Source organism: Daucus carota, chromosome 1 (assembly GCF_001625215.2).
Source record: "Daucus carota subsp. sativus chromosome 1, DH1 v3.0, whole genome shotgun sequence".
NCBI lineage: Eukaryota > Viridiplantae > Streptophyta > Magnoliopsida > Apiales > Apiaceae > Daucus > Daucus carota.
In genome coordinates, this window is record NC_030381.2 from 35,106,992 (window position 1) to 35,127,629 (window position 20,638).

A 20,638-nucleotide genomic window follows, 5' to 3' on the forward strand; every position below is an offset into this window, starting at 1 on the left:
TGAATACTCTTTTACATGGTTCCCTCCTTGCTGTCCCTTCTGCCATCAGCCATACTGTCCCTGTCACTGCCGTCTGGTGAATTTTCTTAATAACAAGAGGTTGATCCGAATATCGGTTCACAAACATATGAGTTCTTGATTGTTTTGATTGATCTTATCGACAGGATTAATCCCATCATTTATTATTGTAAAATTGCTTGTGTCTGATTTACTTTTCTACACTCTACTCCTGTTATAATTGTAAAACAGTAAGCTGAAATATCCGGTAAAAATTTAAAACTGACATTGGTAGCTATTTACACGTATTCACCCCCCCCTACGTGTTATTTCAATTATAACAGCCCTTATGAGAGGCTTTGAAAAAGATTTCTGTGCATGTAATCTGATACTTAAACACAAAATCAAAATCGAAAGATGTTATTGCTTCTATACCTTCTATCTCATGGCCTGTTTTTATTCACAATACATATTGCTGCCAGGCAGCATGCTCACTTGTTCTACATATTTGCATAATCAAAGACTAGTACATCACTTAACATCAGGACGTTTTACGTACACACGGAGCATAACAACATCACGAACAAATTTATGCCAACATAAGAACTTAATTTTTTGATTATTTACTTGAGGCTTTTCTTGATAAGGGCAAAAACAGAGAGGAGGATTAGCAGAACAAGCACAAAAGCCGCGACCATGGCCACTCCAACTGAGCTAGCTACGTGTGCACAGTACGTATCGTAGATAGTGCAGATCTTGACCCAGCCTGAGTGAGAGTTTCCTTTCAATCCTACATAAGCAACTGCACCGGCTGCCCCTGCTGCTGAAGCAATAATCCCCAACAACAGCTGCCAAAAATTTTATTACTTCAGTTGCCGAATTCATGAGTTACAAATAATTGCATAAAAAAATTTATCACACTTGATAAGAATGCTCACCACGTCCAAGAGCACAAAGTGGGATACCAAGAATTTCCAGTTACCGGGCTTCGAAAGAGCTGAGATGCTGAACAGGGTACTTATGATGCTGTACAGGCCTGCCACCGAAAGTGCTGCTACGAAGTATCTGCAAACACAACAACAGTCAGCATTCGTAGGGACGGAGCTACGATTTTAGCCTAACGGGGGCAAAACAATTCTTTCGACAAAACAACTTTGTTGCCACAAGTAGGATTCGAACTTATGCCCAAGTCCAGCTCCACAATCATGGGGTAAAACAAATTTTCTATTAAAATATAGGAGAATATGCATATATTATGAAGGTAAGTGGGGTCAAGTACCCCTACTACTCCCGTATGCCTCGGTGCCTGATTACATTCATATTTATTATTTTTGTCATTGATAATTTCAAATCTCTTCATACAAAAAAATCTAAAATATCAAACTAGATTTTAAAATTTTCATTCAAAATAATCGAAAAAGATTCAAGTGTAGTGCATGTAAGGAAGTTCTGTACCATGCATGCTTGAAAGATCACCAGATCATACTAAATTGTTAGTAAAAAAAAATCACGATTAGTACTCGAAAAGATGGCAGGACTTACACGAGAGCTGGGGAATCAGTCCATCTAGCAGAATTGAGTCTCCGAAAAGGCGGTACGGGGACCGGAACCCACTCTGTCTGCTTACTAGTCACCATGACCACAACAGCTGTGAGTGTTGTTACAAACAACAGAACTCTAAGAACAACTTCAACCACTGTCAAGGAGCTTCTTGGCGGCACTTCTGGCGCCGCAGCTCCTTTCTCAGGTGCTGGTGCTGCAACATTTTCTACATCAGGCTTATCGGTAGAAGCCATGAGTTGTAAGATTTCACTTGGTAGCTCTGTAGAAATGTTAAGCTAGCTCCCCTGGTAATAATCTGAGTACTATGGTGGTGAATTTATAGGAAAACATAGAGATAATTATTAATAATATTGATATCTAGTGGCTATTATATAATATGCCTGCACGGTGTTGGTTGCAATAGCTTTACCAACACGTCAATCGATCTGATCTAATCATTATCAGAAAATGATTAAGAGAAGAAAAGAAATTCAGAACCTGTCAGATTATCAACGAGTAATTTTAAATATAATTTGACTAGTATTTTTAAAACGTACGCACTGAATTGATCATGCATGCCGATAGCAGAGTTTGTAACAGTAACATATATTATGGACTTCAGTGCTTGTAATGAAAATAACCATGTTTGAAGTATTATTATGATTTATGCCTATTTATGTATAACCGTGACATATATGTTTTGCAGTGCCATGCATTCGATAACAGGTAAATTTGTTTATGATCCTCACAGTTTTTAGTATATAGACCTTGCCAACTTCAAATAACAATTTGTTTTTAAGAATTTATCTAAATATTCGAATTTTTTTGCTAATACTTTGAATCTGGAATGGACTTATTATTTTTTTATTATTTTTTTGAAAAAATTATAATTCAATAATGAAAAATCATACGATATCTATACCTATAATCGAGAACAAACGCATAATCATAATAATCATAATGTTGTTGAATCCTTCCTTCTTGATAGACAATCAAACGATTTTTGAAGAGATGTACATGATGTAATCCTCTAGCTGTTATTTTGAGCAATCGATCATATATACATGTATCACTATAGAAACCCTTATTACTGAATTAATACCACGAAACTCTCGCATATCTGTAATCCTGAAAATAATAAAACAATGAAAATATCAAAACAAAAACCAAACTCTCACGAAGAGAGATTAAACAAAACTCAAATAAATTTGCATAATAAAATTAGAAATAAATAAAACATTATATATTAAAATATAATTGATAAAAAATAACCATGAAAAATGCATGTGATTCACCAAATGTAGGAGTAATTAGATAGATATGGAATTATATAAGGATGATATGCGATATAAATTATATGTATAACTTTTAGAGATATCATACTTTTGGGTTTTAAATGATCACTTTACTCATAACTTTTTCAATTTTTTTTTTAATCTCTATACTAATAACTTCTTATTTATGTCAATTTCTATATGTTAGTCTCTCTGTATAAGTTGTTTAGTTACTTTTGACATTTGCTTCTTATAATATAGTTTTATAATATTTTTTTAAATTTTCTTCTCAAATAAAAATTTGACGTTGAAACTTGTATTCAAAAAAAATTAGAAACGTTATAAAATTATACATTAAAATGTCTCAAAATACATACGAACAGTGAACAATCAGTTGGGATGGAGGGAGAGTATGTTCTGCTGCATGACAGTGCCAACTGAAAATCTTAATTTGGAGATCTATTAATATCGAATATTGTTTTTGCGATTAAGTAGAGGCAGCTAATTTAGACTAAAATCTCATATGAATTGATATTTTTCCTATTTTTTATTTTTAGTTAGTGACAATAATTTCATTTCAGTCCCAATTTTGTTTAATTTTATCAGCAATCTTTTAGATTCTTAGTAATTCCGTGCTGAATTCAAACCCCGATCGTACAAAGTCTTAAGTTGTACGTAAATTCAAACATTATAGTACTTTATTTTGAGTCATCTGTTTTTAGATAATTTATTTTAAGTCAACTTTCGATCGATATCTCACAACTATTATATGCGATGTAAGTTTACTTATTTTGTAATTTTAAATACTCTAGAGTAGAAAAATTACCAAGTCAAATCGAATATTAGTTGATTAAGTTTTACGTTCAATATCAGCTGCAACAATATATGATAAAAATGTACGAAAGTCTTCAAAAATTTTTGAGCAATTAAAAATAGTAGTTACACAAGCCGATACGAAACGTTGATAACGATAGTATACACCAACAGCAACGTAATGAACTATCGGATGTTGATTATCCATTTATCGGTTCCAAGTCCACGTTAATTTTAATTCATTTCAGATTTTTCCTCGATCCCATGTATTTATTTACTTGGACAATAATTTGTTTATATTGTTTGACGTGTAGGAGAACTGCTCCAAGATAAAAATATAAACGGGTGACCCAGCAATTCATAATAAATAATATGATTAAACAATTACAACCTTAGTTTTGTAAGGAACAAACTTAATTACGTTTTCTCAACAAGAGGGTTATGGATGACCAAATGAGATGTTTGGCTCGTCAATTCCGGCAACATGTTAGGTGTTTTTGTTCACACTCAAACTCAAACATCATATATAAGTTTTGTTAAAATTTGATGAAAATTCTGAAATATGTATCACAAAATCTTAAGAGTCAGGATCCTCTGTCCCCTTATCTGTATCCCCTAATATGTCCTGTTTATTTTATTGGTCAGTTCTTAACACGTCATCTATAAATTTTCCTTTATCCTTTCGTCTCTATTCTTTCTTCGATAGTTTCATCAGAATTTAAAGTCTGTTTATTTTTTTCAAATTTATATAACATATGTCTTAATTATAAAATATTCTTTTCATATAGTATATAATCAACTAAAAATATTTTTAATATGATATCATATAGTATATTCTATTTTATATTTTCTATATTAAATAGTTAAATAAAATTTTTAAAATAAATTTTTAATATGGTTAAATTAAAAAGCAAAAAAAAAACTTTTATAACTAAGATTATATTAAAATATAGAAATATTTTTTATTTAATATTTAATCTACTAAAATTAAATTTTTGTATAATGACTTTTTTCCTAAAAAGCAAATATATTGATATATTGATATATCAAGAAATTCACCAGTACATTTGAGAGAGCAATTATTACTAAATTTTTTGATAAAAAAAATGTACATACTGAAGTTAACATATTACGTAAAAAAAATTAGTGAGAAAATATAAAATTGACTTTTATAATATAAAATATTAAAAATATGTTTTCAAAAATTTCTTTAACTATTTAATATAAAAAATCCAAAATAAAATATATACTATATGATATCATATGAAAAATATTTTTAGTTAATTATGTACTATGAAAAGAATATTTAATAATTAAAACATATGTTGTATAAATTTAAAAAAATTAACAGATTTTAAACTCTCATGAAAAAAGAATAGAGACCAAAGAATATAGGAGAAATCATATGCCACGTGTTAAGAACTAACCAATAGAAGAAAGAGGACATAGTAGGAGATACAATTAAGGGGACAGAGATCCGGACTCAAATCTTAAATAAACTCCGAGAGTTGGGCCATCACATATATGTCATTAATCTATGCGGATTAGTGGGAGAAAGTCTTCCCCGCAAAATATACTGTTACTCTGAAATGTTCCATGAATCTCAATGATTATATACGTGGACCTTTATTCATATAGTTAAAGAATATATAATACACAGGAAAAATGCATTATGTGTGCGTTTGGGAACGGAACTTCTGGGCTTAAAAGCCCAGAAGCCCACTTCCTCACTTTTGTCATGCGTTTGGCAAGCGATCTGAGGCCTTTAAAAAAAGTAAAAGAAATTGATAAAAGAAGCTATGAATTGGAGCTTTTTTGGAGACTCAACTTAAACTTCTTTCGCCTGTCCTTTCCTTCTCTTCATCTACTATTGTTTTTGTTTAATTTTTATAAGGATTTTTTAATTTAAAATTTTGTCTTCAATTTTATAATAATATAAATATTACTATAATCTAATATTTTCATCAACTTTTTCAATTTATTTCGTAAATATTAAATAATTATATTACAAAATTACGAAAATATACCAACTTATAATTTAAGCTATCCAAACACTTAAAAACTTATAAGTCCCAATATCCAAACACTTATGATAGCTTATAAGTTCAAATCAACTTCTCACTTTTAATTCACTTCTTTACTTAAGTAATAAGTCACTTTTTTAAGTTCAGCCAAACGGCCCCTATATATACTCCTCATTTCATTAAGATTTCAGGATGTTCTAAAATAAACATTTCTTACGCCGGCTATTCTCTATATTATTTTTGAAAGTAAAGTGTTTACTTTCCTTTTTCATCCGATGATATTCATCTTTTAATTTTTAGTGACGCCATTTCTCACCTGCTAATTTAAATATATTAAAATTTTAATTTTAATAATGAGTAAACATCAAATTTGTGGACAAAATTTACACCGATTTTCAAAATGTTGGCCAGACTTTCAAATTCTCAGAAAGATAACCAAATTTTGGCTCCATTTTTTAAAAATATGGCTGCCGTTAAATGTCACTAACAGAGTAACAGAGGGGTAAAAATGAGTTTCAAATTCCCAGCAAGGTGGCCAAACTTTGACTCTGTTTTTAAAAGTGTGGCTCCTATTAGTAACATTTAAAATGAGTAAACTCTGAAATTTTGCTCTTCTAATAATAGAATATAAAAGTAAGAATATTGTTGGAGGTCAAATACAAGACAACATAAATTATTAAACTACAATATTTTATTTTATTTATAAGTGATGCATGCATTAAGAAGTATTGAATTTGCTTTTGGGAGAGAGATTAAGCCCAAAATATGAACCAAATTTATAGTGAATAGATAATTTAAATAACCCTTTGAGCTGAAATAATGCACAACAAATCAAGATAAAGAGTAGGTACACTTGCAAGTGTTTATTATTTATTCACTAAATTAAGGACATGTTTTACACGTAAAACTTCATTTGTTTCTGCAATTATTTTCTTATGGAAATGTGCAGCAAGATGAAGGATAAACAAAACATAAGAAACTACTTGCGATTTATACATATCAACCATTGTTATTGGGCAGAAGCGTTAAGATAAAGAGAATGATGAGAAATATGAGAGTTAAGGCAGCAGAGGATGTGAATAAGTCGGAGAATCCAATATGGAGACAATACGTATCGAATACATTACAAATCTTTTGCCACCTTGCACCTTTATTCCCTCTCAGTCCTATGTAACTGACTTCACCAGCTGCTCCGGCGGCTGCTGCTACAATCCCTAGTAGTACCTGCAATACATTACTACCATGCATATATTATCAACTCATTCCAATATATTATCCAATTGTGTAGTTGCACTTATATACGAAAGTGGTTAAACAACGGGTATAATTACTGGTCACTTAATATGGTATCAGAGTCCTATGGACTAGGTTTTAGGTGAACTGGTCATGGGAATGGATTCAATGGTTTGAAATATTACCAAGTCCATCACACATATGCTAAACATCAACTTTGTTGATCGTGCAGCTTGCTTCCTTAGAGCCAAGAAAGATATGAGTGCTGTGATGATGCTGTACAGACAAGCCAGCGAAAGTGCGGATACTGCAAATCTGAGAATTGACATGCATTAGTCCCATTAAAATAGTTCAATACCAAATTTGCTTGATCATGATCTAATATTACTTACATCAAGGCCGGTGCGTCAGTGAATTTGGCTGAAAGCGATGATCCATAAGGGGGGTATGGCGTCCTGAAAAACACAGTTTGCTTACTAGTTGTTATCAGTATCAGAGGAGCTAAGGTTGTTACAAACAAATTAACTCTCAACACCAAATCAATACCCCCCGAATATTTGATAATAGTACGAACCCCAGGAACACTCTTCGCAGGCTCTAGCGCCCTTACTGTTGGCTCTGGATTAATTGAAGCCATCTCTTACTAGTCTTTGTAATTTGAGTAAATAGCTCTCTAAATGATTTGAAGGGCTTTAATGGGGATACTTATATATAGGGGATTCTTTGTTCTCACAAATATTACTCATGTCTTCAGTACTCAATTCTCAAGTTTCTGTCATAGAATTAGAGGTGTGTATCTTTAAGAATGCAATATTAGGTAAGCACAAGACTATCTCTAGATCATACATATGTCTGGTACCTGCACCAAACACGATCCGTATGTTTCTGTCCTTTCACCTTTAAATCGAACTTCACTAAATTCATAATTTCAATGCTACCAACTTTCTTCGTTTCACTAAATTTCCAACTTGATTTACAGATATTATATCATAATTCAACAGTGTAGATGTTTTTATTTTCTCAATTTACTCCCAACTAAGTTGTGCTCCTTAATACTATTAAGGGATGGTCCTGACTATAAGCGGACAAGACTTGCGTCTAGCTAGGACCCCAATACTTAAGACCAATTAAGTTGTGCCCGTTAATTTTACTCATAAGAGTGGCCCTGACTATAGGCGGACAAGACTTGCGTCTAGGACCCAATACTTAAGGGTCCCAAATTAATATTTGGAATCCTTTAAATATAATTGTATGAAATGTACGTGCAGATATAAATAAGTTAAGGTCGCAAAAGTTATTTTCATTAAGGTCACATGCACAGATATCTGGGCTGCACCTAATACTGATGATCAAAGGATTATGCAAACTGCAATCATGAGCACAAAAACTAGAGGAACCTCAGAAAACTGGCCGTTCTCTGTATATGATTACATGGGATCCATGTAAAACCTTGTTGTAAATCAAATTAATAATTGTGTCTTAATTTATCTTTCTAAGCATAAAAAACATTACTTATAAAATGTAATTGAACTTTGCTTCTACATTCATCTCCTAATATCACACGTACAGAAAACCTTTCATATATGCGTCCAGGAATTAAAAGTCGGGAATCAAACTGATAGCTGATCATAAAGAGGGAGATTTGAGCTAGCACCTACCTAGAGTGATTCTAACTAGCGAGAGACATGTATGATTTCCAAAGATGTGGGAACTGAGGGGCTAAATTTTTTTGTTGTAAAGTCAATTATGGCAACCTAGCTAGTTCGCCATGCATACGAAGAATGTTAAACAAGTAACTAGCTAGCTGACAGCTCTGAACACTTTCAGCCTTGGCACCTTAATTAGTGGCCTCTTATCATGGTACAATCAATCACGGAGCTTTGGACCGTGACAATTTTGTTGACGGAGGAACCTCTGATCAGTTGAACTACAATCTCAACAAAATAGGAAGCTAGGAATCCAGTAAGAATCGCATTCTTTTTATCCTTATTCATCCGTTGGGTGCTTCTGAAGTGTTAAAGTTGTGCACGAATCTGCAAGATGATGTTCACCATAATATTCTCTCTAGGTTTTAGAGACCCCGCGGCAATTGTTTGATAATTAACTATTATTTTCGATAACTCTCATTACTATGGTTACAAAACGCTGGCTATAGAAACAGGAATGCACTCCTCTGCATACCAACCTAAATTCTAAAGTACCTGTGCAAAAATATATTTATCTTAATCCTCCCATTTGTACTATCCAACAAATCAATAAACAAAATAATTTCGAGATTAAGGTACTGTTTTGCTGAAAAGCAGGTGAAAAACTGTTTGATAAATCTAAAAGCAGCTTTTCCGAACAGCAGCTTTTAGCTGAAAAACTGCAGGTCTTCCCATGCTTTTAGAAAAAGCTGCTTTTCAGTTTTTGCAGAATGTTGTTATAGATTTCATTATAAAACATCACCAAAATCATTATTTTTTTTATATTATAACTCAAAATAAGTAAATATCAAAAAATTACCAAACAGTTATCTGATTTCTACAACAGCACTTAATTTACCAGCATTTTTTCAGACAGCACAACAATTTTTAACAGCACTCCCAAACAGACCCTAAGTGGGTGTTTGGCTCATCCTGGGCTTATAAGCACCAGAATCCCACTTCACTTATTTCCAGAGTTTTGGCAAAGTTTCAGCGCTTAAATAAGCTGGAAGCGGCCAGAAAAAAAAGCTACTAAAGATGGCTTTTTTCCTCCTCCAACTTATTGCAACACATCGTGCCTATCTATTATTTTTGTATTTAAAGGCCCCAATACAAATGTCTAAATTTAAATAATTACATTTTAACTAGAATAAAATAGGTTATAATAGAATAGGCCGGTTTATATATCGTCAATTAAATAGGCTAGTCATTTATAACTTGGCGTAGATAAAGTATGATGTAAAAATAGGGTTTGCAATTTTGATAGTCGAATTTTAAAGTTAGGGTTTATGCCACCACTTTTCCGCTTCTCAATCTTAAACTCCTCGTTTTTTCATCCTCTCGCTTATATAGTAGTTTTTTAATAAAATTTATTCAATTTAGATGAATTTTTGTTGAGTATCTTATTATCAAACTTATTAAATGTCAATCATTCAAATTTTTTAGATGTTAGTGTTTTATATTTTAATATTTTTATATAACTTATTATAAATTTCAGTATTTTTTTAAAATTTATATGATATTTTAAATGATTGGTACGGTTTGTATCAAATACCAACCACTCGTAATCTAATTTTTTTCGGCGCGAGTGTTAACACAAGGAAGAGTTTTTTCTTTGCCAAAACTATTACAGTATTTCAGTAGTTCTTACTAAAGTGTAAGACTCTTTTGTGGCATACTTAACCACCCCAGTTTTTCGTAATTGTACACAGTGGCGGAACAGGATTTATTTCGATCCCGGGCTAAACTATTATTAAAATTTCAGCAAAAAAATTAAAAGTAAATATGCATATCTTAATTGGTTAAGTGGAGATATCTTTACTGTCTTTTTTTGAGGAAGGAATAGATGACAACTGAATTCTACGATTTTGCATATTTTGATAACATTGTAAGATAATTTCATCGTCTATGTCTTTAAATATGGCATTTTCGATGTAAACCACCATGTTAAATGGGCTATTTATATATATATATATATATATATATATATATATATATTCATTTTTAAATTTGTCCCCGGGCTAAAAAACTAAAAATAAATAAATTATACTTATTATTTTTTTCTTAGCCGGGGCTGGCGCCGGGGCTTGCCCCCCCTTTGGTTCCGCCCCTGATTGTACATGTTTAGTCTCATAGTCTGAACCCAATACCCAGAGTCCCAGCTGATCACATTTATTTTCCATGAGCGCGTTAATAAAGGGCATTTGTATATTACAGCCACGATCGTACATAAGACCCACCCCAGAATGGCCCAACAATTGTGAATGTCATCAATAGGGAGCAATTCTTTTTCCTTGTTTCAGCTTTAGACAGCGAGTCATCTATGAGTATTTTCTACGGCATTTACGCTCAAAATACTCTTTCTATATACTACAGGATATATCAAGACCGGCAACAATAAATTATTTTGGATCTAGTACAGAAAACAATGCCCTATACCAAATTTTTTGGAGATTTGGTCTTCAAGATATCCAGAGGACCAGCATAATAGAGAAAAGATTGTTGTTAGCTGATAACTTATTTATCTGCTTGAATCTTAAATACTTAAAGTAATTTGGAAAAAGAATTGCACCGTTATGGTTGATAACTCCGAAACCCGATCGGTGCCTTCCTCGGTCGTGTATGCATGGTTGTTTTGCCGTGTAGCTTCTTGAAGGGTACCTACAAAACAACATTGGGGGAGTCGAGGGGGGTTTCGCGCAGCAGTGTATATGACTGCTGTGCACAGATGTTTGAGTGTAAGAGCTTTAGTGAGTATATAGTAGGGGTGAGTAAACCTCGGTTCGGTTCGGTTTTTGGATAAAACCGAAATCGAAACCACAAGTTCTCGGTTTTAAAACCCCGGTTCGATTTTAATCGGTTCGGTTTCAGTTTTAAAACCGCAAAAAATTAAATCAATAAACAAACTTCTAATTTAATAAATAAATTAGTTTAACTAAGAATTTTTTTGAAATTTAGACAATCACTTGAATAAGAAACTATTTATGATATATTTAATTATATCCAACGAAAAGAAAATATAAACAAAAATCTAATCATATAAATTAACTTAATGATATAATGCTTATATATAATGCTTAAAATAATTAAAATATTTATTTATGCTCATTCACTTAGAATATGATAATCATACTTATATCTCATTACTTTACTCTACTGCATACAATTCATTTTGTTTGATAACCCATAGTTACTATGAGATATTAATTTAATCTATATTATTCTTATAAAACTATATAGATGAATAATACTTATTCTTTTTTTAATATCGGTTCGGTTCGATTTTTTGCGGTTCGGTTTTCACCTAAAATCGGAACCGCAACCATTAGTAATGGTTCGGTTTTAAAATCTTCGGTTTCAGTTTGGTTCAATTTTAGGCGGTTAAGTTTTTATCGGTTTTTACCGGTTTCGGTTTTGGTTTTAATTCGATTTTTTTCTCACCCCAAGTATATAGTGTAACATCCTACGTCAATTAGATAAAAGTGTATTTGGACCTTTATAAGTACAATCAAATAATTAATATATACAAATTTACTGGCACTTTTGGACCGGCATGTGTGAGTTGTTGGGTCCCATCTAGTTGGGCTTGAGATGTTATAAATAATATCACTCTACCCTCGAAGGAATTGCCTGGGTTCCGTATTTGCAAAAGCAAAGAAGATTATATTTTTAGGTTATACTTCATAAGAAAATCCCTTTTAACAACAAAAACTTAATTATTATGATATTTTACATTATAAATAATAGTTTATTAGTATAATTTGACATATGAATTGTGTACCAAATTCGTATATATATATATATATATATATACCGACAGGCAAGTGCGTATAGTGCAGAGCCAGAGCTGAGTAAGAAACAACATAACGCCAACCTATATATTTAATCTGCTGCATTTAATAGTTTCAATAAGTAGATGAGCTTGCCGATCAACCAATAATGTGACCATCAATACTTTCTCTTTCATCTTTGGGTATAAATTTTCTTTCACTTTACATGTATATTCTCACTTTTTTCTCAAGTATATTCTCACCCTTTAATTTCTCTTCTACATTGCTGATATTTGTAAAATGGAGACAGAAAAGATTAGTAATGGAGAGAGCAAGGATGTGAGGGTGGCTAGTAAGAAAAGTGTGAGATTTTCAGATTTGTTTTTGAGGTTGATGGCATTGGCACTCACTCTTGCTGCTGCAGTAACTCTTGGGCTCAGTAAACAGACTGCCATTGTCCCCATTACGCTGGTTTCGACACTGCCGCCGATGAATGTTCCGGTCACTGCTCAATGGCATGACATGTCTGCCTTTAAGTGAGTTGCTAATTCTCTCAAACTTAAAGTAGTTATGTATACTTGCAGTTGTTGCGGATGTCAATGCATACTTGCATGCATATTTCTTTTATGGGTCCAGGTGTCCAGCATGACCTATTAAATGACATAATGACATATAGTTGGATGAATATTCGGCCAACAGATTTAAAATGTATTAAAATTTTTAATACATCTATACTATACGCCGAAACATTAAAAGTTTGGTCGGTCGGTACTTGGGCCAAAACACAGGCCTATTTCTATAACTAATTATTCTGGGCCTATCTATATAACTAATTATTCTTTTTAATTTGGGCCAAAATACGGGCCTATCTATATACCCAATTAATAATCCCTTTAAAGCCGAAATATTAAAAGTTTGGTAGTTCAGTACTTTGGCCAAAATAGGGAACTGTCTATATAACCAATTATTCTGGGCCTATCTATATAACCAATTATTCTTTTTAATTTGGATCAAAGTACGGGCCTATATATATAACCAATTAATCCTTTTAATTGAAATATATTACATTTTTTATATTTCTGTCTAAAAAACTCAATCTTCTAAAATAACACTGAGAAACATGGTAGTTACTTTTTTAACTAAAAAATATTTTTTTTTAAAATAAATTTTCTAACTAAAAAATTAATCTTTTACAATTAATACAGACATGGACGACATATTTATACGTAAAGATGTGTGCCAAAAGTCTAAAATATCAAATTATATACTTATATATACTTATATATAATAAGCGTAACGGAGATAATTTGGTCGCATGGTCCTCTGATCCAAAAGTTTATCATCCGTTGGATCTTATATTGAACAAATAAGCACCGTTAGATTGGAACAAAATTAAATTCTGTTCTAGAAGGCAGCTGATATCTACTTGCATGTTTATAATTACTTTTCTGAATCCAAAACAAATTCTGTCTTTCACATGTATATGTTTTTTTTTTAATCCTAAATAAATATTTCCTACCAGTTTTATACGTAGAATCATATAAATCTCACCGTCACAATTTTTTTATAATATATTTTAAAATTAATAAGCCGGATTTATGTGAGGAACAAATACAAAAACTTTTTCTTAATCCAAAATAGATTCTACCTTCTTATTGCATATTTATGATGCCTTTTCTTAATTCAAAACAAATTATGTTTATCAATTTTAATTTGGAACCATATAAATTTTTTGAAAAATATTTAAATCACATTATAATAATTTTAATATAAAATACATTTATTAATATAATCTAATAGGAGTTAGCATAACGTATTCCACTCAAAATATATTAAAATTTGATAGATAGAATTTAATACTTTGGCATGATACATACGAGAAAAGGAATTGCTTGATTAAAATAATTTATTTGAAACCATTAATGGTTGTGATGATGTATTTACCAAAGTTCTAACTTACAAACAAATCATAATTTCGAATTTTATTTTATTGAAAATTTTAATTTACTATTTATAAATTAAATTTTTTCACACCATTTAAAATATATTTAAAAAGTTTATAAATAATTAAAAAGCTCACGTGCCTTGCACGGGCTATAAGCTAGTATATAACTATATATTCATCCAACGGTCAGGAATCAGGCGTGACCTTGTTTTATATATACATGTATAAACTTTTTCTAATCAAAATATAACATGTGTTATTATTAATATTTCTTTTTTTTTCGTAGATATATAAAAATCATTATTAATATTCTTTCTAATATCATTAATAATAATAATCATATAAATATATATACATATAATTTTATTAATAAAAGTTATCATTTAAATGAAAATAAAAAATAATTATTATGACCATCAAATAATAAATTCTAAAATTGTAAGTTTGAACTAATAGAGATACTTTAGCGTACTAGTTAATTTATGGAAATAGGGCTTGTGAAAGGGGAGGTCGGGGATCATATGCCTGTCTCTATTACCTATAATTTCGTTTACCTAATTTTTCGTAGGTAATAGATTTTACTCATTTTATATCAAAAAATATATAAATTTTATATTTTTTATAGGTACACTATATAAAGCATATAAATATAAATTCAATAAACTTTTTTAAAGAGGTTATTAATTTAAACTGTAATTTATTATATAATGTTTTGAATATCTAAAATTCAATGAAAAATATTTTGAGTTAAAATATCAATTTTCATGTTAGTGAATAACAAACTAGTAGTAAAATACAATCTTATTTAATCACTATATCATAAAGTCTTTTAATGGATAATGCTAGTTAAAACATGAGTATTATATTAAAATCTACAATATTCTTTTATAGATATTTAAATAAATATATATTATTCAGGGAGTAGCGGAAATTCTCATAAAAATATATTAACACCATATCAATTCTATATTTGAGCAGAGAATTTCATTTATATTTTATTGATAGATAGGGAAATGTGATCTGTATGAGAAAGTGTATGAAATTTTTTTATATAGAACAAAAATATAAAATTGATCACTTTTAGAAAGTAGGAAAAAGTGTAAAAAAAATGTAGAAATAATTAAGCCTCTGTTTGGACAACAGAAATTACTCCTAAATTTTACTTTTAATTTTCCTAATCATTTAGACTTTACAACTTCTGCTTCTCTCTATTCCGAATACTTTAATAACTTATAAGAAGTGATATCGCTTAAACTAACTGCCCCTAATTTTTAAGGAACTAATTAGGGACATACACTCTGATCTTAATTACCAGTAAAGTTCTTCCTCTAAAAATTACATATATATATATATATATATATATATATATATATATATATATATTGCATGTTATTGATATTTTTGTTATGCACATTTTTGATCCAAATAATTATTCTGCACTATTTTCACCTTTATTCTAAAGTAATAGATTATACTTTCAATATATATATATATATATATATATATATATATATATATATATATATATATATATATATATATATATATATATATATGCGTATTTTAATAATAGATTCTAATTTCAAATATAAAAACTAAGAGTATTCTCAAGTTATAGTGACCATTTAATTTTGTATTTTTAGAGTGTTGACTTGGGCACAAGAGGATACTACTCATTTAACAATTGAACAAACAAAATGACCTACCATATCAATATCCCTATGCTCATAAATAAATGCTGAGTACACAACACTATTTGCAAGTAAGACCTTAGCTGCTTCTAACTGGTACATTTATGACTCAACAAACAACCTGTTCCATAACCATATCTAGCCACAGACCCCTCCATATATTTTTCCATATCATTTAATAATGACTCTTGTTAAATATCCTAAATGAAATTCAGAATTATTCTAAGCTTTTTCATGTTAAAAGGAAAAAATTTCACATTCCATGCCACATGATATCCACCAGATCATCGAAAGTCGAATCTCTTGAGATATCTAACCCACCTATATATACTTTTTTTTTGTAATATTGCTTAGATGTTTTCTAAAATTGTGTGATTTATTAAAAAGTTCTCTACTAAGTCATGATTATTTTTACAAATATATATTCCTGATTTATTGATTACACTCCGATTTGACCAATAATTCCTGATAAGTTTCTGATAAATCCTCCATTGGGTCAACCGATTAATTTCAATTTCCGATATTTATAATAAACTAAACAAAAACCTTTCTGTTGGAACTAATTAATGTACAATTTGACAGATATTTTGTGGTGACAAACGCAATATCATGCGGCTACGGAGCTCTTTCACTGATCCTCGCAGTGGCTAATAGAGGCAAAAGAAACGGACTCGCCGTCCTGATTATAGTCCTCGACATACTAGTGCTTGCAGTACTAGCTTCCGGCATCGGAGCCGCCTCAGCCGTCGGCATTCTGGGGTACAACGGGAATAAGCATGTGCACTGGGAGAAAGTGTGTCATGTATTCGGAAAATTCTGCCACCAAGTTGCGGCTGCGATTGTTGTCTCTTTGCTTGGCTCACTGGCCTTTCTGTTTCTGCTAGTGCTCTCTGCTCTTGATCTCCAGAAGAAGAATTATTATTAAATAATTATATATATTGTTGCAGCATTTTGTGTTAGAAACCTAAATCAGACATGAAGGACTTTTGGTTAGTTCATGTTGGTGTGTAATTTATGATTTAACTGTATACAGTTTTAAGAAACTTGTTTTCGTGATTGTTGAATTTTTGTAAGAATACCAACTGTTTATGCTCATTGCTCAGTGTCGTGTCTTGTTTTTAAGGGGTTCTCTGTTAGTTCTTATCGCACAATGTTGATGATTAAAGATCGCAAAAAATTCATGTAATCAAAGTTTATTTATGTATGTAACCAAGACATCAATACCCTTTATTAATAAGCGAAACCACGTTTCAGTGGAACATCGGTACCAAAATACCAAAATTTGGTCACGTTCATATTAATTAGGATTTTATAGTTATTATTATATTATTATCGAAAGACTTCTATATTGAATAGAATTTTATTATTAAAGACCTCAATATTCATTAGGACAGTGAAGACTTTTGTATTGATTAGAATTTTATTATTAAAAACTTCAGTATTGTTTAGAACAATGTTATATAAATTTTTTATTTAATAACAATAATCATTATAGAATTAGGAAAAGATTTTCATATTTTTAGGATTTTATACTTATTATTATACATTTTTAGGATTTTATAATTATTATACAATTATAAAAAGACTTCTATATTGATTCGGATTTTATTATTAAAAATTTCAATATTGGTTAAGATTATTATACAACTATAAAAAGACTTCGGTGTTTAGGATTTCGTAATATAACATTTATCCTATCCGCACAGTTAAATCGCTAACAATTTAACTTATGAAACATTTCTATAAAATTCATATCTAAATTTAGCTATCATCATATTATTTTTTATTTAACAATTATTACTATTATCAACAAACTTCTATATTTGACAGGGTTTTATTGTATTATAACAATTATCTCACTAATAAAAATATATTACCAACAAAATTATTTGTTTAAATTTTTTAAAACTCAAATAATTTAATATACGGAACAACTCTATAAATCTTTTATCATACTTCAGAGTTCAAATAAATAAGGAGTTCATATTGATATTAATATACTCCATCCATCCCAAATTAAATGACCCTGATGATTTTGGGCACGCAATTTAAAGTTCATTGACAGCATAGCTACATGACTTATTTTTAAAATTTTATTTTTGCAAATAAAAATTAAAATATGAAATTTTCATTTACAAAAGAAAAAATAAATTTCGGAAGTAGACGGTCAATGCACCTAAAGTTGCGTGGCCAAAGTCAACTAGCTCATCTAATTTGGGATTGAGGTAGTAATATCCTATCAATTGAATAATAATGTCAACGAAATTATTCGTTTTAGTTTTTAAAACTCATACAATTTAATTTAAGAAATAAATTCATAAAACTTCTATCATATTTCTGAATTAAAATAAACAAGATTCAATACTGATAGCAAATTACTAGAAAAACTTGGTCATATATTTTTTAATAATAATAATTATTATCATTCAGTGTTTTTCAGAATATTGCGATAAAGACAAATAAGGTGGTGGTAAAACTGACCTGACAAATGGAAACTCAAAAATATGAAGACATTGTCCATATCGCAACACATAATAAAAGAACCGAAATTATAGACATACATCAAATATTCGTTCTAAATTTTAAAACTCATACAATTTAGTTTATGAAACAAATCTATAAAAATTCTATCATATTTCAGAATTAAAATAAATAAGATTCAATATTGATACCAAAGTACCAAAAAACTTGGTCATAGATTTTTTAATAATAAAAATTATTATCATTCAGTGTTTTCAGAAGATTGCGATAAAGACGAATAAGGCGGTGGTAACACTGATTTGACAAATAAAAACTCAAAGAAAATGATATCATTATCCATATTGCAACATATAATAAAACTCTAGAGATACGTCAAAATATTTGATATCAAATTACTTTTGAAAAGTTAATTAATTTTGTCAAACTACAATATCAGTTTATCAAACAACTACAACAACTGTTAAATCTACAAAACTATAACTAGAATTATATATAATGTTTGCCTATTAAATGAATAAAATAATTGCGACTTAAAATTTTAAATTTTTGTTCAAGATTAAAAACGCTATAAACGAACTTATATGTGTTGATTTTGAATATTATTTTCACAATTTAAAAATCATCAAACAACATAGTAATTTTATTAAAATAAAACATATTGTTAGAGTTAAATTCCATAAAGTCCGCATTTAAGCCACCGTAAGTACCGGTCAAATTTAATATATAATTTACCATCTTTAAGTAGTTTTAAATATATACTCCCTCCGTCCCCCTCATTTGTTTACATTATGGGACGGGGGCTCGGCACGCATTCTAATGCTCTCGTAAAACGTTGTTCGATAAATTATTTTGAACTTCTTTTTCTTCTGAATAAAAATTTGATGTTTAAATTTTTATACAAAAAAGAAAAAATTTAAAAATAAGCTATAGAATTATGTTTTATATGCGTCTTAAAATGCATGTCGAGCAGTGTGAAAAAACTGTAAACAAATGAGGGGGACAGAGGGAGTAATTATCAATTAATCATTAACATCTTTTAACATTAACAATCATTAAGATCATTATTGTACTTATGAGTTATATTTTAGAACATATATAGTATTTAGTGATTTATACTAGAATTGTTTTATCTTTTGATTGCAACGATTATATTGTAGAATATAACCTGCAAATTGTCAGATGTTTACAAATATTGTAGACTAGAAAAATTAAAATTGAAACGAGTAGATTTTTTTAAAATAATTTTGGACACCGATACTCTTATTTTATGGACTCCATAGAACAAGGACCCATATTTTTATGAAATAAATTTAAAGTAGGATCAAATTTTAATATATAAAAAGTCTTATATTTAACAATAATTTAAATATCATTTAAAAACAATAATTTAAATATGTATAATAAAAATATAATAATTTTAACAGACATTATACTTCCAATAAATAACAATTTTTAAAATTTTATTTAAACCCGTGCTTGGCACGGGTAACCAACACATAATTCTAATAAGAGGAAAACTAATGATGTAATGATGTGTCCGCCGGAAGGGGTTGTTTAATCTCGTCTCACGGTTAAAAAACGTTCTACATATTAAAATTTTGTAGTTAGATATTCATTCAACAATTAATCAGATATTAATGGGGCTGTTTATTTTCAGGATGCAGAAGCTGTTTCTGACTTCGTTTTTCTAGATTCATTTGTGTAAATAAGCAGAAGCATTTTAAAAAGCTAAGAGCAATTAAGTACAATAATATCCTAGGTTGTGCCTTAAAAATATAATAAAAAATAGTGTCCTTGTGATTTGAGACATCTTTTTGATACATGAACTCCAACAATATGCCCTATAATTGTGCCTTATTATTAAACTAATAATTTATTTGAATTAGTATTGGAGTGAAGTGAAAAAGTAAGAGGAGAGAGATTCATTGAAATGGTGGGAAGCTAATATTTTATTGTGAAAATTGGTTTAGGACATGCTTAGTAGTGCCTAAAAAATGATGCACTTGTTGGATGTCCTAGTGGTTTAAGGCACCACTAGAACATTGTTAGAGCCTTAAATTTTAACTTAGGACATCAATTTAGGACATTGTTGGAATTGCTCTAAGAATACTAGCTTCTACGTATCTCACAACTTCTACTTATTTTTCAAACACTTTATTAACTTATTTACCTCTCACTTCTAC

The 20,638-nt window shown here is 29.9% G+C and overlaps 3 protein-coding genes across 3 annotated transcripts; 1 reads left to right on the forward strand and 2 right to left on the reverse strand.

The window, feature by feature from the left end:
* Positions 1 to 389: 389 nt before the first annotated feature.
* LOC108226361 (CASP-like protein 1) lies at positions 390 to 1,895 on the reverse strand. The gene is made up of 3 exons (XM_017401307.2): positions 1,540 to 1,895; positions 936 to 1,062; positions 390 to 845 (listed from the first exon to the last, which is right to left on the reverse strand). The coding sequence occupies exons 1-3, from the start codon at positions 1,791 to 1,793 to the stop codon at positions 621 to 623; spliced, it is 606 nt and encodes a 201-aa protein (XP_017256796.1). The 5' UTR covers positions 1,794 to 1,895; the 3' UTR covers positions 390 to 620.
* Positions 1,896 to 6,623: 4,728 nt separating this feature from the next.
* LOC108221647 (CASP-like protein 1) lies at positions 6,624 to 7,520 on the reverse strand. The gene is made up of 3 exons (XM_017395514.2): positions 7,276 to 7,520; positions 7,069 to 7,198; positions 6,624 to 6,874 (listed from the first exon to the last, which is right to left on the reverse strand). Exons 1-3 carry the CDS (start codon positions 7,518 to 7,520, stop codon positions 6,650 to 6,652), a joined length of 600 nt encoding a protein of 199 aa, XP_017251003.1. The 3' UTR covers positions 6,624 to 6,649.
* A 5,039-nt stretch (positions 7,521 to 12,559) lies between these two features.
* On the forward strand, positions 12,560 to 17,110 carry LOC108226399 (CASP-like protein 1E2). The gene is made up of 2 exons (XM_017401358.2): positions 12,560 to 12,874; positions 16,557 to 17,110. Exons 1-2 carry the CDS (start codon positions 12,639 to 12,641, stop codon positions 16,897 to 16,899), a joined length of 579 nt encoding a protein of 192 aa, XP_017256847.1. The 5' UTR covers positions 12,560 to 12,638; the 3' UTR covers positions 16,900 to 17,110.
* The last annotated feature ends 3,528 nt before the right edge of the window (positions 17,111 to 20,638 follow it).